The 15,282-nt window shown below is 43.8% G+C and overlaps 1 protein-coding gene across 2 annotated transcripts in view; it reads right to left on the bottom strand.

The window, feature by feature from the left end:
* Window positions 1–4,161: 4,161 nt before the first annotated feature.
* THAP12 (THAP domain containing 12) overlaps window positions 4,162–15,282 on the bottom strand; it is a 33,533-nt gene continuing 22,412 nt past the window's right edge. Inside the window, exon 5 of one of the 2 annotated variants that reach the window (XM_077298730.1) lies at window positions 4,162–6,180. In XM_077298730.1, coding sequence (XP_077154845.1) covers window positions 4,256–6,180 — 1,925 coding nt within the window. In that variant the 3' untranslated portion in view covers window positions 4,162–4,255. The remainder of the gene's footprint in view (window positions 6,181–15,282) is intronic. The other variant, XM_077298731.1, reaches the window with a different exon arrangement.

Here is a 15,282-nt window from a genome sequence, read left to right as displayed (position 1 = left end):
CATCCGCCCTTTATATCGGCACAGCTCAATGAATCTGTACTCATCGTCCCATTATATCGGCACAGCTCAATGAATCTGTACTCATCTGTCCTTTATATCGGCACAGCTCAATGAATCTGTACTCATCCTTTATATCGACACAGGTCAATGAATCTGTACTCATCCTCCCTTTATATCAACACAGGTCAATGAATCTGTACTCATCCTTTATATCGGCACAGCTCAATGAATCTGTACTCATCATTCCTTTATATCGGCCCAGTTGGATAAATCAGTACTCATCCTTCCTTTATATCGACACAGGTCAATGAATTAGTATTCATCATTCCTTTATATCGGCCCAGTTTTATATAAACCAGAACTCATGGTCATTTATATCAGTACAGCTCATTGAATCTGTACTCCTCATCCCTGTGCATCGCTTCCGCTCAATGAATCTGTACTCATCGTCCCCCAATATCAGCACAGCTCAAAGAATCTCTAATCTTTGTCCTTTTGTAGAAAATGGATCTGATGTTCTCGAATGCTCCAGTTGAATAGCTAATGTATCCGCATGGCAGACCATTTTAGAAGGTGGCACGTAATGAATAAAGGTTTGCAATGGAAATTTCTGGGCAACAGGTCAAGAGGAAGCAAAAGTAAGACACATGCATTTGCCCGTTATTTCTATTTGCTTTTTAAAGTTGCTTTAGAAACAGACTACGGCATGATCCGTGGAGTGGTAAAGACATCTTCGGACTGAATGAAATGAGAAAAGTCATGCTCTAACTCTTTTAGATACCACTATAAATCTCTTCTGCCAGAATTAAACATTTGGTGTGGATTACTGCAAGGATCCAGATGTTCAGCTATGACAATCTAAAAGGAATTTACCAAAACCTAAAGGAATCGTAGACCACCTGCAACATCTTCTAGAAGAGCCGTTATTCTTCGTAGAGTTGATGAAATGCCATCTGATGAAACCGGTTATGACCAAGACCCGGCTCTGTAATGACGACTTAAGAGAATTATTCTGATCCTGTAAAGGTTATTAAACCAACTATGGAATCATTCTGCCAATTTTTTTGTACGGTCATCACTACAAAAGCTGCTGCAGGCTGGGGTGGGAACGTAAAAAAAATGCCTACATTTCTTCGTATCCGATTACCAAAGTGATATAATACTGAGCTAAACATGCATCTACACAATCATTCCATGGCTTACAAATAGTTTGGATCTTGCATTTTCACTAATTTTTCCATCTGCATGCTGTAATTATGGAATTGTCTCAGCTATTGGGCGTAGACCAGCTGTCATGATGTCTCCCATACATAGACATGAATGATTCCTGCTCTCCTGTCTCTTTGTAACAAATGTACCGAAGCAGCAGAGATCATTATGCTGAAGTACTGAGCAGTGTGGCTGTGAGTCCAGCACTGTGGTGAGATAAAACACTAAGAAAGCAGCAACACGGTTTGTGTCTCTCTGCCCCTCCAATCTCCATAGATTTCAATAGGTCGCTGTAACTTGATCTCTAAGGGAGCTGGAATTTCGTCTTGTTTTTGGAATAAAGCTGTTTTACAAATGCGGAGGTGAGGAAGCAGGGTGAGAAGCGGCTCAAAGTTACTAGCAGGGACGCTTCTGGTTATAAAAGTTCACCACAGACTGAACGACCGTGTTCCTAACTGTGTTATGATATTGTTGAGTAGCAAAAGTCATACACCAGCCATGCACATTAGACCGAGGTTGGTTTAGCGGACATATGCTTTCTATTGATCCCACCATATATGCTTTCTATTGATCCCACCCACAGTCATGCATGCTTGGCTTGGTGTGCATGAGTGTCAAACAGGGAACAACATGAAATCAAACAGCCCGATCCATCATTCCCTCGATATATGAGATTCAGCAACATTCGTGGGGTGTTATCCCACATACAGTTATATGAAAAAGTTTGGGCACCCCTATTAATCTTAAGCTTAATGTTTTATAAAAATTGTTTTTTTTGCAACAGCTATTTCAGTGTCGTATATCTAATAACTGTTGGACACAGTAATGTTTCTGCCTTGAAATGAGGTTTATTGTACTAACAGAAAATGTGCAATCTGCATTCAAACTAAATTTGACAGGTGCATAAGTATGGGCACCTCACCAGAAAAGTGACATTAATATTTAGTAGATCCTCCTTTTGCAAAAATAACAGCCTCTAGTCGCTTCCTGTAGCTTTTAATGAGTTCCTGGATCCTGGGTGAAGGTGTTTTTGACCATTCCTCTTTACAGAACAATTCCAGTTCAGTCAAGTTTGATGGTCGCCGAGCATGGACAGCCCTCTTCAAATGATCCCACAGATGTTCAATGATATTCAGGTCTGGGGACTGGGATGGCCATTCCAGAACAGTGTAATTGTTCCTCTGCATGAATGCCTGAGTAGATTTGGAGCGGTGTTTTGGATCATTGTCTTGCTGAAAGATCCATCCCCTGCGTAACTTCAACTTTGTCACTGATTCATGAACATTATTGTCAAGAATCTGATACTGAGAGGAATCCATGCGTCCCTCAACTTTAACAAGATTCCCGATGCCGGCATTGGCCACACAGCCCCAAAGCATGATGGAACCTCCACCAAATTTTACTGTGGGTAGCAAGTGATTTTCTTGGAATGCTGTTTTTTTGCCGCCATGCATAACGCCTTTTTGTATGACCAAACAACTCAATCTTGGTTTCATGAGTCCACAGGACCTTCTTCCAAAAAGAAATTGGCTTCTCCAAATGTGCTTTTGCATACCTCAGCCGACTCCGTTTGTGGCGTGCTTGCAGAAACGGTTTCTTTCGCATCACTCTCCCATACAGCTTCTCCTTGTGCAAAGTGCGTTGTATAGTTGACCGATGCACAGCGACACCATCTGCAGCAAGTTGATGCTGCAGCTCTCTGGAGATGGTCTGAGGATTGTCCTTGACTGATCTCACCATTCTTATTCTCTGCCTTTCTGATGTTTTTCTTGGCCTGCCACTTCTGGCCTTAACAAGAACTGTACCTGTGTCCTTCCATTTCCTTACTATGTTCCTCACAGTGGAAATTGACAGGTTAAATCTCTGAGACAGCTTTTTGTATCCTTCCCCTGAACAACTATGTTGAATAATCTTTGTTTTCAGATCATTTGACAGTTGTTTTGAGGAGCCCATGATGCCACTCTTCAGAGGAGATTCAAACAGGAGAGCAACTTGCAAGTGGCCACTTTAAGTAGCTTTTCTCATGATTGCATACACCTAGCTATGAAGTTCAAAGCTCAATGAGGTTACAAAACCAAAAAAAGTGCTTTAGTAAGTCAGTAAAAAGTAGGTAGGAGTATTTAAAACAAGAAAATGATAAGGGTGCCCATACTTATGCACCTGTCAAATTTAGTTTGAATGCAGATTGCACATTTTCTGTTCGTACAATAAACCTCATTTCAAGGCAGAAACATTACTGTGTCCAACAGTTATTAGATATATGAAACTGAAATAGCTGTTGCAAAAAAAACAATTTTTAAAAAACATTAAGCTTAAGATTAATAGGGGTGCCCAAACTTTTTCATATAACTGTACATCCTTCAATTCTGATTATCTTTGGTTTTATAGAGCCAGAGAAGGGTGGAGTTAGACAAAAAAAACAAAATAGGTGGTAAGTCATACTGGAGTGTTTGGCCAAACCCAGGGTGCACCAAGCACCGGTACTTGGGTTGAACATTCATTCTGTGCCAGTCTACCTTTAAATAAGGGATAAAATAGACAATAAAGAAGTCCCTTGTTCAAAGTGGGTGGATAATCGACATACTGTAAAATCGGCACTTGAGAAAATAGTTTAAAAATTACTTTCTGCAAGGAAAACAAGATTATATTTTTGTTCCGTTAAGTCTTAGAAAAAAAACCACAACTATTTCAGTATAAAAATACAAACAGTACAATATTTGTACACTTTTCTTTCCCCATCTCTATAGCTTGGCTATTCTGTACTACTCCTGTAATTAATATACAGTGCAGAAATCAAATCTATTAAAATTTCTTCGCAACGTCTCCAAGTATAAAGATTCTCTGTACAGAACTACAATGTTAGGGTCGACTTAGGTCGAAATACTGAATATGCCCTAGTCATGGATCATTTTATAAAGTTTTGGTAACAAACTGCATTTTTTTGGCAGATGGTCAACAGAATGGCAAATTTTATGTTCCAAAGCAGGAAAAACACAAAATTATTGACAACTAAGAACAAAAATATTGGACTTATGTGCAATCGGCATCAAACTTCGACCACAATTTCCGAACTTGGAGATGTGGACTCAAACTTATCGCTATTTTCCACAATTTTCATGTACATGTCCACCATTACATCCAAATCATGTTTGGAGTCATAGCTTATGTTGACGAAGGCCAGTTGACTTGATCTTTGCTCCATGGGTGTGCTCTCTAAGTAGAACCTCAGACGCTTTCGTCCACTTTCAAATTTCTCATTTTCGACTTTAAAATCGGGTAAAATGCACAAAACCTTAAGAAGGGCGTAAACGTTGGGAAAAAATTTTATGTCTGGGAGATGAATAGACTCGAAGATGTTAGATGGAAGCTCAACATCTTTGCTTCTGTGTTTCCACTTGACACGCCAGCAGTGAAGTTCTGCAGAGAGCGTTTCGGGACTGGGAAGGTCATATTTATATAGATCTGTATTATGTTCTTCACTGGTGCTGAATTTTAGCTGGCCCATAACAGATGGAACAAGTGACAAGCATTTGAGGGCCTTCAGGTGCTGTTCAGAAAATATGTCCTTCAGTCCTTGAATGATGTGTTCGATGGTCGGTATGCTAAGAGTTTCTTTATAGAAGTTTTCTGACGTTAGGTCCGGTTGCAAGTTTGTGTGCTGTATTCTACGGAAACGACTTGGAAGTTTTACCGGGATGTCGATCTCGGCGGCTAAGTTTGTGGCTTCCTCAAACCAAAACTCGTGATAAACTTCGATGTTCTCCATGACTTCATTCAAAGCGTGTAAAACTGCAGTTAAGCTGTTGGCTGCAGAAAATACATCGGAAATCAGCCCGTGCAAGTTTTTTCCAAAAGCTCGAGTAAACGATAGAGCGTTTTTCAATATGACTATAGTGACGACAAAGTCAAAATCCGTCAAGGCACTGGACAGTTGAAAAGCGCGTGCGGTGATTCTCGTATTCCATCTAGAGGAGTTATCGCAGGCTATTCCATCCAAGCAGAAAACAAGAGAATGAAGGAGAGTCACTATAATTTCAAAGGTATCGTGCCTACTTGTCCACTCTGATCTCAGGATTTCCTTCAGTTCATTACCCTTTTCAATATTGTCCATAAAAAGATTGGTGATGGCATTTTCCAGCTCGTACTGTAAGCTGGGCGTCTTACTAAAAAGTAAATAAATATCTTCCAAAGTCCCCAACACCACCGAAACACCAGCAATAGGTATTGATTTTGCCAACCAAATATTCAAGGCACAAGAAGAACAGAGCGTATATGTTGCTTGGGGACACTTTTGCAATAGCCGCGACGCTACAATTTTCATTTTAGAAGAGAATTTACTGGAAGCAATGAACGACTGTCCGCGGCAATATTCCAGATTTAGTTTCCATTTTTCTGTGATGGTCGTTAGGAAGCTCATGGCTATGATTTCAGCATCCCCTTCACAAGAGAGGAACCCAACAAAGTCTTCGTGGAGGTTGTTGGCGTCGTCTATATGCCTGATGAAAATAGGCATGTGCTCTTCTCCAGCCAAGTCAACCGCGTCTTCGACAATAATTGAAAAGAATTGAGAATTGCGCACATCCCGCATCACCTCCTCTCTTATGCAGCTATCGCAAACTTCCAAGATCTGCTCCTGCTGAAAGCGTGAGCAGTATTCCTGATTGACTGCGAGCATCTCAAATCTCTTTCTGAGAACTTCATCCCCAGAATTTATACGATAATCAAGAAGGGCCTGGAAGTTGTCCGGGGAATAAATTCCATCTGGATCTTTAAAACTTCGTCCTTCCAAGGAAACATTTTGCTTTCCCATCAGTAGCACAATCTCGAACAAAGACTTTACGTAGTCCTTGTTATATCTTTCCTCATCGGTCATTGGCGTGCTTTCTTCTGAGTCTTCAATTTCTATCTGGATTTCTACATCATTGTTGTTGCCCTCATGGTTTTCTTGCAAAGGCATGACAGAAGCATCTACTGAAAGAAAAAGATAAAAAACAACTGTTTACTGCACAGAAGATACACAATTTTCCAAGAATGACCTACAGAATTGAGTTTGCTCTCAACAACCAAGTGATCGATGGTGGTGCTGGGTGTCGGACCTCTTCTGATCTGATATTGTTGACTTATCCTGGACAACCAAGACTTTGACAACCAGGGTTGTGGACTCGGTAAGCCAAACTTTCGACTCCACAGCCCTACCTCACTACTGAGAATATACATAAATTGCAGCACAGATTCATCTCAACTAAAAGCCGAGATCCTTAGATCAGGAACAGAACAGACATTTATACGACATTTCAGAACTTTCGCAAATTCTATGAAAACATTTACTGCATTGTACTACTGTACCCAATTTATTATATATTTTAGGAGTCAGAATCGGTCCATTTTATACCGACACCACCAAAATGGACACCGACTCCACAGCGATATGGACAACTAATTTAATGTCATGCAGAGCAAATAAAACTGGTAAAACTAAAAAGAACAATGGCAAAACTGCATGGACCTGAATTCTAAGTAATGTTTGTGACTTCTTTGTTTTGCATCAGACAGAAAACAATGTGACCAAAACTGAATTTCACTGCTCTACTGGCACAGTCAGAACAATTCTGTATTACATTGTAGTTGTCAGACATCGCCTTCCTTGGCCCTGCTCTTGTGACAGTCCATACAAACATGCTCTACATATTTATACACGAACGCTGGAAATGGCTTTGGGGATAACAGAAGTAAATTAGGTAATTTGTGCAACATACAAACCAAAATGCCCAAAATTTTTGAATGCCTCTGAGAAAGTGGGGCAAGAAGTGACTAAAGTCAGAAAAGTTCTAAAAAAGTACACCTAACGTCTGACATGCTGTGCGCATCCCGGCGATGTAGCAAATGTCTCCTGCAAGTAAAAAAACATGCAAAAAGTTGTGGCCAGACGCTCCCATTTATTAAAAAAAAGAAATCTGCTTTTTGATGTTCCCCCATGGAGCATCCAGATCCCGGACTGGACAGGCTACAGGTCACTTGTTACCAGGTGTTTCCCTTCAAGGCCCACAATCCACAAATTATAAAGTCTACTTTGTGTTAGTGGTTAAAGCTGCCGACAATTTTATTTTATGTCTAGTGTCTTATCACCCCCCATAGAAGTCATGGAAGCTCTGCTCACACTTTTAGAGTCAGAAGCAGGTCGAACGCCTAAAGGGTTTTCATATCGCTTAGATTTAAAAAAAACAAACAAATAAATCAAGCAAATAGTGGTGATTTGGTGCAGATGTATTACATAGGGACATTTATTGGGGCCAATCTTGTGGTCGACTACGACCAAGAACAGTGTTCGAAGCGCGTCGGTTTTGGTCTCCTTTTCATGTTTAATTTTTGTTTTTTCTTTTTTAATGTTGTTTTTCTATTAATAAAAGTGTTTTAATTTATACATCTATTTTTTATTTCTCCAAATAGTCCTGGCTTTTCTTCTCTTTTTTTGCTGCATATCCCCCCGGGTGCCGCACAGCATCTGTACACCTGTGCCTTGATGAGCTGGCTCCTCTCCTGCAATCATGCTAATACAACCATCGGATGTGTGATCGTGGGGGGAAATTTGATCCCAGGGGCAATAATCGACAGGAACAAAGTAGAAGTCACCACAGCCTTGTGGTCGTGTCTGGTTCTGTGGCTTAGCGCAGCACCGTTCACTATCCTGCAGTGCTAGATACATCGGCATGGCCCATGCCTGTCGATAAGACTATGACTAGACCGTGACGCTCCATCAAGGCCATCGATGCAAGATCCCGGAAAGAAAAAAGTAATCATGAATAAATTCCTGAATATCTTTAATAAATTAGTAAATCACATTGGCTTAGTCTGGAGGTAATCACGACGGTACAGCGAGATGACCGCGGTCTTGTTGTTCTGCCAGAAACCTGTCGTAGAGCGTTAGGAGAAGAGCCGATGCTCACACTACAGCGAGCTCCTCCGTAGACAAAACTAAGGTTATTGGAAAACTAAGGGAACTTAGGAATTTAGTCTTAATGACATTTTAGATTTTTTTTATTAATTCTTTATAATGCAGCCACTATCCGCCTCGCACTAGGATTTTGTTGTAAATCAGCTGCGGATTTTAGGTGAATGATACAAATCAGCAGAAAGTAGATACAGACAGCGACAAATCAGACCACAATTCTGGATCACGTACATAGTTTTATTTGTTTGCTTTACTTCTCTATAAAAAAAAAGAAAAATAATATTACAATTACAAACTAGTTGGATCCATTCTTAAAGGGGATGTCCATTTTTCAAAAGTTCAATGGTACAAAGTTTGGAACTGCTTGAAAATAATAAAGTGAGCATTACTTACCTTCAGCCGTTTCTACGATGCCTCTGCAGCCAATCACTGGGCTTTGTGGTCGTGCTGAAGGCAGGGCTTGTTGACATGAGGTCTCTGCTGCAGCCAATCACTGGCATAGAGCAAGAGAGGTGGTAGAAGGGAATTTCATTACTTTTTTTTTTTTTTTTCTTCAAGCAGTTCAAGATTTTGAGCGACCGATCTGTGAAAATGGAATAACCCCTTTAACTATTACTGGGGATAATCTACAAGACATTTACATTACACCGGCACCATCACAGAATAGAAGAGATACCGCGGCATTGGCGACCAATATGCAGGGTGACTGGTTAAAACATGGTAGGGTGCAGCCATAATAACCGGTAAAATCGATGATCGGACATAGTCTCGTCAGGATAGCACATATACAAAAAAACAAAACAAAATGTGAGCGCCCGCGCCCCAATCCGCAGGAGTAACAGCTTCATAGTCACTTTTCTTTAGAGACTAAGTGAGATAGGAAAGCCACTGAGGACCCTTCCCTGTTTTTACAGTCGTTCTCACGTGAATTAGTGTTCTTTAGTACAGTAGATCTTGAATGTTTGTGAACCCTTCAGAATATTCCATATTTCTGAATTAATTTGACCTAAAACTACATCAGGATTTTCAAACAAGTCCTAAAAGTAAATAAAGAGAAACAAATCTAACAAATGAATCAAAAATATTACACTGTCATAATGATCAAATATCACAAGTCTGAGTAGTAAAAGTATGTGACCCCCTTTACTCTTGGTCTCATGCAACCACAAATCATCGTTTCGGTAGACTTCTCGCTTGTCCAGGGGATCTAGAGCAAACTGCAGACAGGGAGCAATGTTCTTTTTGGCTTTTTCCTTGCATTGCTTCCATTGCTCATCATTGTTGTTCAGTGTCCTCAGTGTTAACGTGAGAGAGACCTTTGGTTGCTTAGAGGTTACCTTGGGTTCCTTTGTGACCTCATCTTGCTACTGGAGTTATCTTTGTTAGTCGACCACTTCTGGGTAGGTTAATAACTTGTACACAATCTGTGGATTGTTGGAGTTACAAACTCCTTAGAGATGATTTTGTAACCTTTTCCAACCCGATGAGCATCAACAATTAGTTCCGTGATCCTCAGAGATCTTCTTTGCTCATGTCAAACGTGTGTTGCGTAGATCAAATTTTGATTGATCCCTGCTCTTTATATAAAACAGGTCGCCCATTCACACCTGATTGTTATCCCATTGATTGAAAATCCAAAAGTCTACTTTCATTTATCAGCTAAATCTAAAGGTTCACATACTCTTGCCAGGCACAGAAGTGAATTCTTGTCCTTTGGTTTTTTTTTCTCTGTATCTATTTTTAGCACTTGTGTGAAAATTTGATGCAGCACTGGGTCAAATTTATGTAGAAATGCGGAAAATTCAGAAGGGTTCACAAACTCTGAAGAGCCACTGTGTATCTGATTGAGGGTCTCCTTGTGGAGAGCCAGCTGTACAGTCAGTGCAACCTGGGAAAATGAAGCAAATAAGCTGTTCTCCAGGAGGAATAAAATAATTATCTTGCTAGAGTCACCTATAGGTGGTCATTTTGAGAACATCTTTAAAAATTATTTAGAAGGGGGCTTTTCTCGTGAAGACCACCACTGTCCTCATACTCTCATAGGGAATAAGGGAGGTTCACGTATGGCCTTCAGAAACCAAAACAGAGTCCTTTTATAAGGAGTGGCTTGTGTTTTGATGGACGTGGCCCATCCAGGCATTTTTTGGGCAGCCATTCGCTTCAACGGTTGCTACGTTCATTGGGAACATGTATGGCCAGAAGCGGCCAAGCCAAACTAAACAGTGATGATCTTTTGACCACGGGCTTCTGGCCATTAGGGTCTGCCGCCTTCTCCTGTACCAGTCATCCGATGCCACGTGAACGAGGTAGGAACAGTAGGTAGCGGTGGATTCGCGTGACAGTCAACTTTAAAGGGCAAGTCCATTTTCACCAGAACTTGGTTAAGGTAGAATTAAAAACTCTCAAACTTGCCCTCTGATAATCCAGAAAGTCTAGTAATGCAGTAAAATAATCTGGACTTTCACCGGCGCTCCATGCCGATGACGTCCGACTGTGTGGTGGACATTCGAAAAACATTTCCCGCATTTTCAAGGTCATTGTTAGCTTCACGTTCGGTTAGCAGAGACACTGTCTGCTGTTGAACCACGAGAGCCAAGACGGCTTTATAGAGGGTGCTGAGTCCATTTCTGGAGAATGTGACCTCCAGCTGTAACTGCTTACAGATCCGACCTATGGGGCGACCATGGATCCCGAGAATGAAGTGGCGCAGCACTGATGCAATGTTGCGTCCGCCTCTAGTTTTGTCCCTTGCCCAGGGGCGCTGCAGTTTAGACGCAAAACCGGCACTACACTCAAAACCAGAGTTGCAACCCTTCATTCTTGTGTTCCCCACCTATCATCCTGGATAAAGGTCATCACGTTACAACAACGAAAATCCGTGCGTCTTTCTAATAGACTTTGTGTTCCGCACCCTTCCCAGGCGATGAATGAAAAACACTAAGTTTACAACTAGAGGCTACAAAATTAAATTAACCCCATGAATCTCACAGCCGAGGGTTTGTTACATTGGAGTTGCCATCTCTGCAATGAAAACCAGCTCTTTCTCCTGCCCGTTTGTTACAATGTGTCAGCGCAGGTAAAATGTGTTAAAACTGGGGGGTCAAGGAGGATTCCAGCAGATGCCACCACCAGAGAGCGAGGGGGTGATGGACAAGAGTCGTCTATGTGAAAGAGGTAAGGGTGGGTTCACGGTGGCGGCTCGTCTTGTGCAGAGATGTAGCGCATCAGCCGCGGGCTGACCGTGGGGACGCCTCCTTGGCTACGTTCGATATAACAGAAGATGAGATTGGTCAGCGCCATTCGAAGACTCGCTTGTTGGCTGTCGGGCACCCGAGCCAAGTAAGGTACAAGACACCGAGCAAAGTCCATGTGAGGATCTTCTTCCTCTAGATCCTCTTGGAAATGTTGGGGGTGGATGGTATAATGGGGTCCGGCAGCTTCGGACTCGGTCTTTATGAAGTCTGGGGGTGATGGAGGCTCTTCCTTGATGAACACAACCTGAACCGGGTCATCATCCGTCTCCTCGCCTGTCCTCCTCGCGGCAGGTTGCTGGACAGCCTTCCTAAAAAAAACAAGATTTTGGGATGGTTTCTGAACGCTTTCCAGGCTGCAAGAAGATCGAGAACTTGGAAGTGAGACTTACTTGTCAACCACGACTGGCTGAAGGAACATTAACTCCTTGAAATGGGGGCAGGCAGGTACCTCGGCCCCGGGGGGAGGCAATTCTTGGCCCATCTGCCTGTGGAGCTCCTGTCGAAAATTCTCCTTGAGTAAGTGCCATTGTGTCTGCACCTCCCGCACTGGAAATAAACCACAGGTTTTGCCCCATTAAGTCATACAATAAAGTAATAGATTATATACATATATATATATATTTTTTTTTTAAATTAGATTTGCAAATGCTTTGCTATATCTGCAATGATGCCCTGTACTCTAGTCACATCCGGAGCTGCAATTAAACTTCTGTAAGTATCCTGCTGCTGTATATTATGGCGTGCACTGGCAATATTGGGCACTGAATGGTGGGAATGATCGCACTCCTTGGAGGTAGGGGGTCTTGTCTGTGGACGGCCGTTCTGGGACCCCCCCGTGAAGTATATTAGTGCAATACTTGGAGGAAATAAATTTAAAAAAGGGACAGCTTAAGAGATTGCAAGTAGAAACTTGAAGGCAGCTTTAGCTGTGACTGGAGTAGAAGCAGCAGAAGTATTTGCGAAGTTCTGCATCTTAAGATATCTTTTCACTTTTTTTCTACCCACCTTTCATGGATCGTTGCTGCGGGTTCAGGCTGTCCCAGTCCATAAATATCTCGGAGGAGATCTGGTTCCAGACGGTCCCTCTCCTCGCCAGCTCGCTGTAGGAGTCGTGCCAAGGGTCGTACAGCTCGGGATGCCGACGTACGAGCGCTATCAGGAGCTCAATATCAAGGAATGATTTGGACGCCATGAGGAAACTGTGTTGTAATCCGAATACCACCTCCGTTCCTGTATAGACAGGAAATATTTGCCAGGGCGTCAAAAAAAAAAAAAATGTCCGACGCGGGGAGGGAGACATCTTTCCATCCCTAGGAGAGGCCATTCATGGACTCCAACCATCATCACTCTCCAAACATCTTTTTGGCAGTGGCCGATACTGCGGCTCAATCCCATTCACTTAAGGAACTGAGCTGCAATACCAGACACCGCCACTATCTAAGGGACGGCGCTGTGATCCTCTCAATCAGCAGATCAATGGGACCCCACTGGTAATGATTGCCTAATCTAGGGAGAAACCCTAATTAAATAAATGATGATATTTTCCTAATTATACTTAAAGGGAGGGTGCCGTGATTTTAGTTTTTATATTAATAATTATTGATTATACAATCAATTATTTTTAATACAAAAGTAAATGTACCTCTTTCATACTTTTTTATTTATTAACTTTTACTTTCACCACTGGAGGCCGCCATTTTCATTAGTGTGGGTGTAAGTGTCTGGGCACGACACTTGCACACCTCACTTACGGCAGCCATGGGCATAGGAGCCAATGGTCGGGCTCCGACCGCATCTCCTGCTCTCAGCTGTGACTTGGCCACGCCCACTGAGCTGCCGCGTCACAGCTGTGAGAGGAGATCGCGGCCATTTTGTTTATTTCCCTCTGCCATCGCACACACAGCTCAGTGCGTGCGATGGCAGAAGCTGCTGCTGGGAGAAGCTGCTGCCGAGGGTCCAGGGTAAGTATCTGCAGTGAGGAGCTGTGATTGCAGCCTGTACTTAGTATTACATTACAGGCTGCAATCACTGCCGACCTGTTCAGAGCAGAGCAGGGAGATCGTCACACTGCTCTGCCCTGAACATGACTCAGCACTTCCTGGGAGAGGACGGAAGGTAAGTACAGGGTTTTTATTTTCTTATGCATCTACCACTGCTACCAGCCCCTATATAGCACCTAGCACTGCCTGCCTGCCTCTGTATACCACTGCCTGCCTCTGTATACCACTGCCTGCCTCTGTATACCACTGCCTGCCTCTGTATACCACTGCCTGCCTCTGTATACCACTGTCTGCCTGCCTCTGTATACCACTGCCTGCCTGCCTCTGTATACTACTGCCTGCCTGCCTCTGTATACCACTGCCTGCCTCTGTATACCACTGCCTGCCTCTGTATACCACTGTCTGCCTCTGTATACCACTGCTACCTGCCTGCCTCTGTATACCACTGTCTGCCTGCCTCTGTATACCACTGCCTGCCTCTGTATACCACTGTCTGCCTGCTTCTGTATACCACTGCCTGCCTGCCTCTGTATACCACTGCTACCTGCCTGCCTGCCTCTGTATACCACTGTCTGCCTGCCTCTGTATACCACTGCCTGCCTCTGTATACCACTGCCTGCCTCTGTATACCACTGCCTGCCTCTGTATACCACTGCCTGCCTGCCTCTGTATACCACTGCTACCTGTCTGCCTGCCTCTGTATACCACTGTCTGCCTGCCTCTGTATACCACTGTCTGCCTGCCTCTGTATACCACTGCCTGCCTGCCTCTGTATACCACTGCCTGCCTGCCTCTGTATACCACTGCTACCTGTCTGCCTGCCTCTGTATACCACTGCCTGCCTGCCTCTGTATACCACTGCCTGCCTGCCTCTGTATACCACTGCCTGCCTCTGTATACCACTGCCTGCCTGCCTCTGTATACCACTGCCTGCCTCTGTATACCACTGCCTGCCTCTGTATACCACTGCCTGCCTCTGTATACCACTGCCTGCCTGCCTCTGTATACCACTGCCTGCCTGCCTCTGTATACCACTGCCTGCCTCTGTATACCACTGCCTGCCTGCCTCTGTATACCACTGCCTGCCTCTGTATACCACTGTCTGCCTGCCTCTGTATACCACTGCCTGCCTCTGTATACCACTGTCTGCCTGCCTCTGCATACCCCTGCCTGCCTCTGTATACCACTGCTACCTGCCTGCCTGCCTCTGTATACCACTGTCTGCCTGCCTCTGCATACCCCTGCCTGCCTCTGTATACCACTGCTACCTGCCTGCCTGCCTCTGTATACCACTGTCTGCCTGCCTCTGTATACCACTGTCTGCCTGCCTCTGTATACCACTGTCTGCCTGCCTCTGTATACCACTGTCTGCCTGCCTCTGTATACCACTGTCTGCCTGCCTCTGTATACCACTGCCTGCCTGCCTCTGTATACCACTGCCTGCCTGCCTCTGTATACCACTGCCTGCCTGCCTCTGTATACCACTGCCTGCCTGCCTCTGTATACCACTGCCTGCCTGCCTCTGTATACCACTGCTACCTGCCTGCCTCTGTATACCACTGTCTGCCTGCCTCTGTATACCACTGCCTGCCTCTGTATACCACTGCTACCTGTCTGCCTGCCTCTGTATACCACTGTCTGCCTGCCTCTGTATACCACTGTCTGCCTGCCTCTGTATACCACTGTCTGCCTGCCTCTGTATACCACTGTCTGCCTGCCTCTGTATACCACTGTCTGCCTGCCTCTGTATACCACTGTCTGCCTGCCTCTGTATACCACTGTCTGCCTGCCTCTGTATACCACTGTCTGCCTGCCTCTGTATACCACTGTCTGCCTGCCTCTGTATACCACTGTCTGCCTGCCTCTGTAT

This window comes from Ranitomeya variabilis, chromosome 3 (assembly GCF_051348905.1).
Source record: "Ranitomeya variabilis isolate aRanVar5 chromosome 3, aRanVar5.hap1, whole genome shotgun sequence".
In the NCBI taxonomy this organism is placed as follows: Eukaryota; Metazoa; Chordata; class Amphibia; order Anura; family Dendrobatidae; genus Ranitomeya; species Ranitomeya variabilis.
Note: the sequence above shows the minus strand (reverse complement) of the source record. Positions and strands in the feature narration are given on the sequence as shown.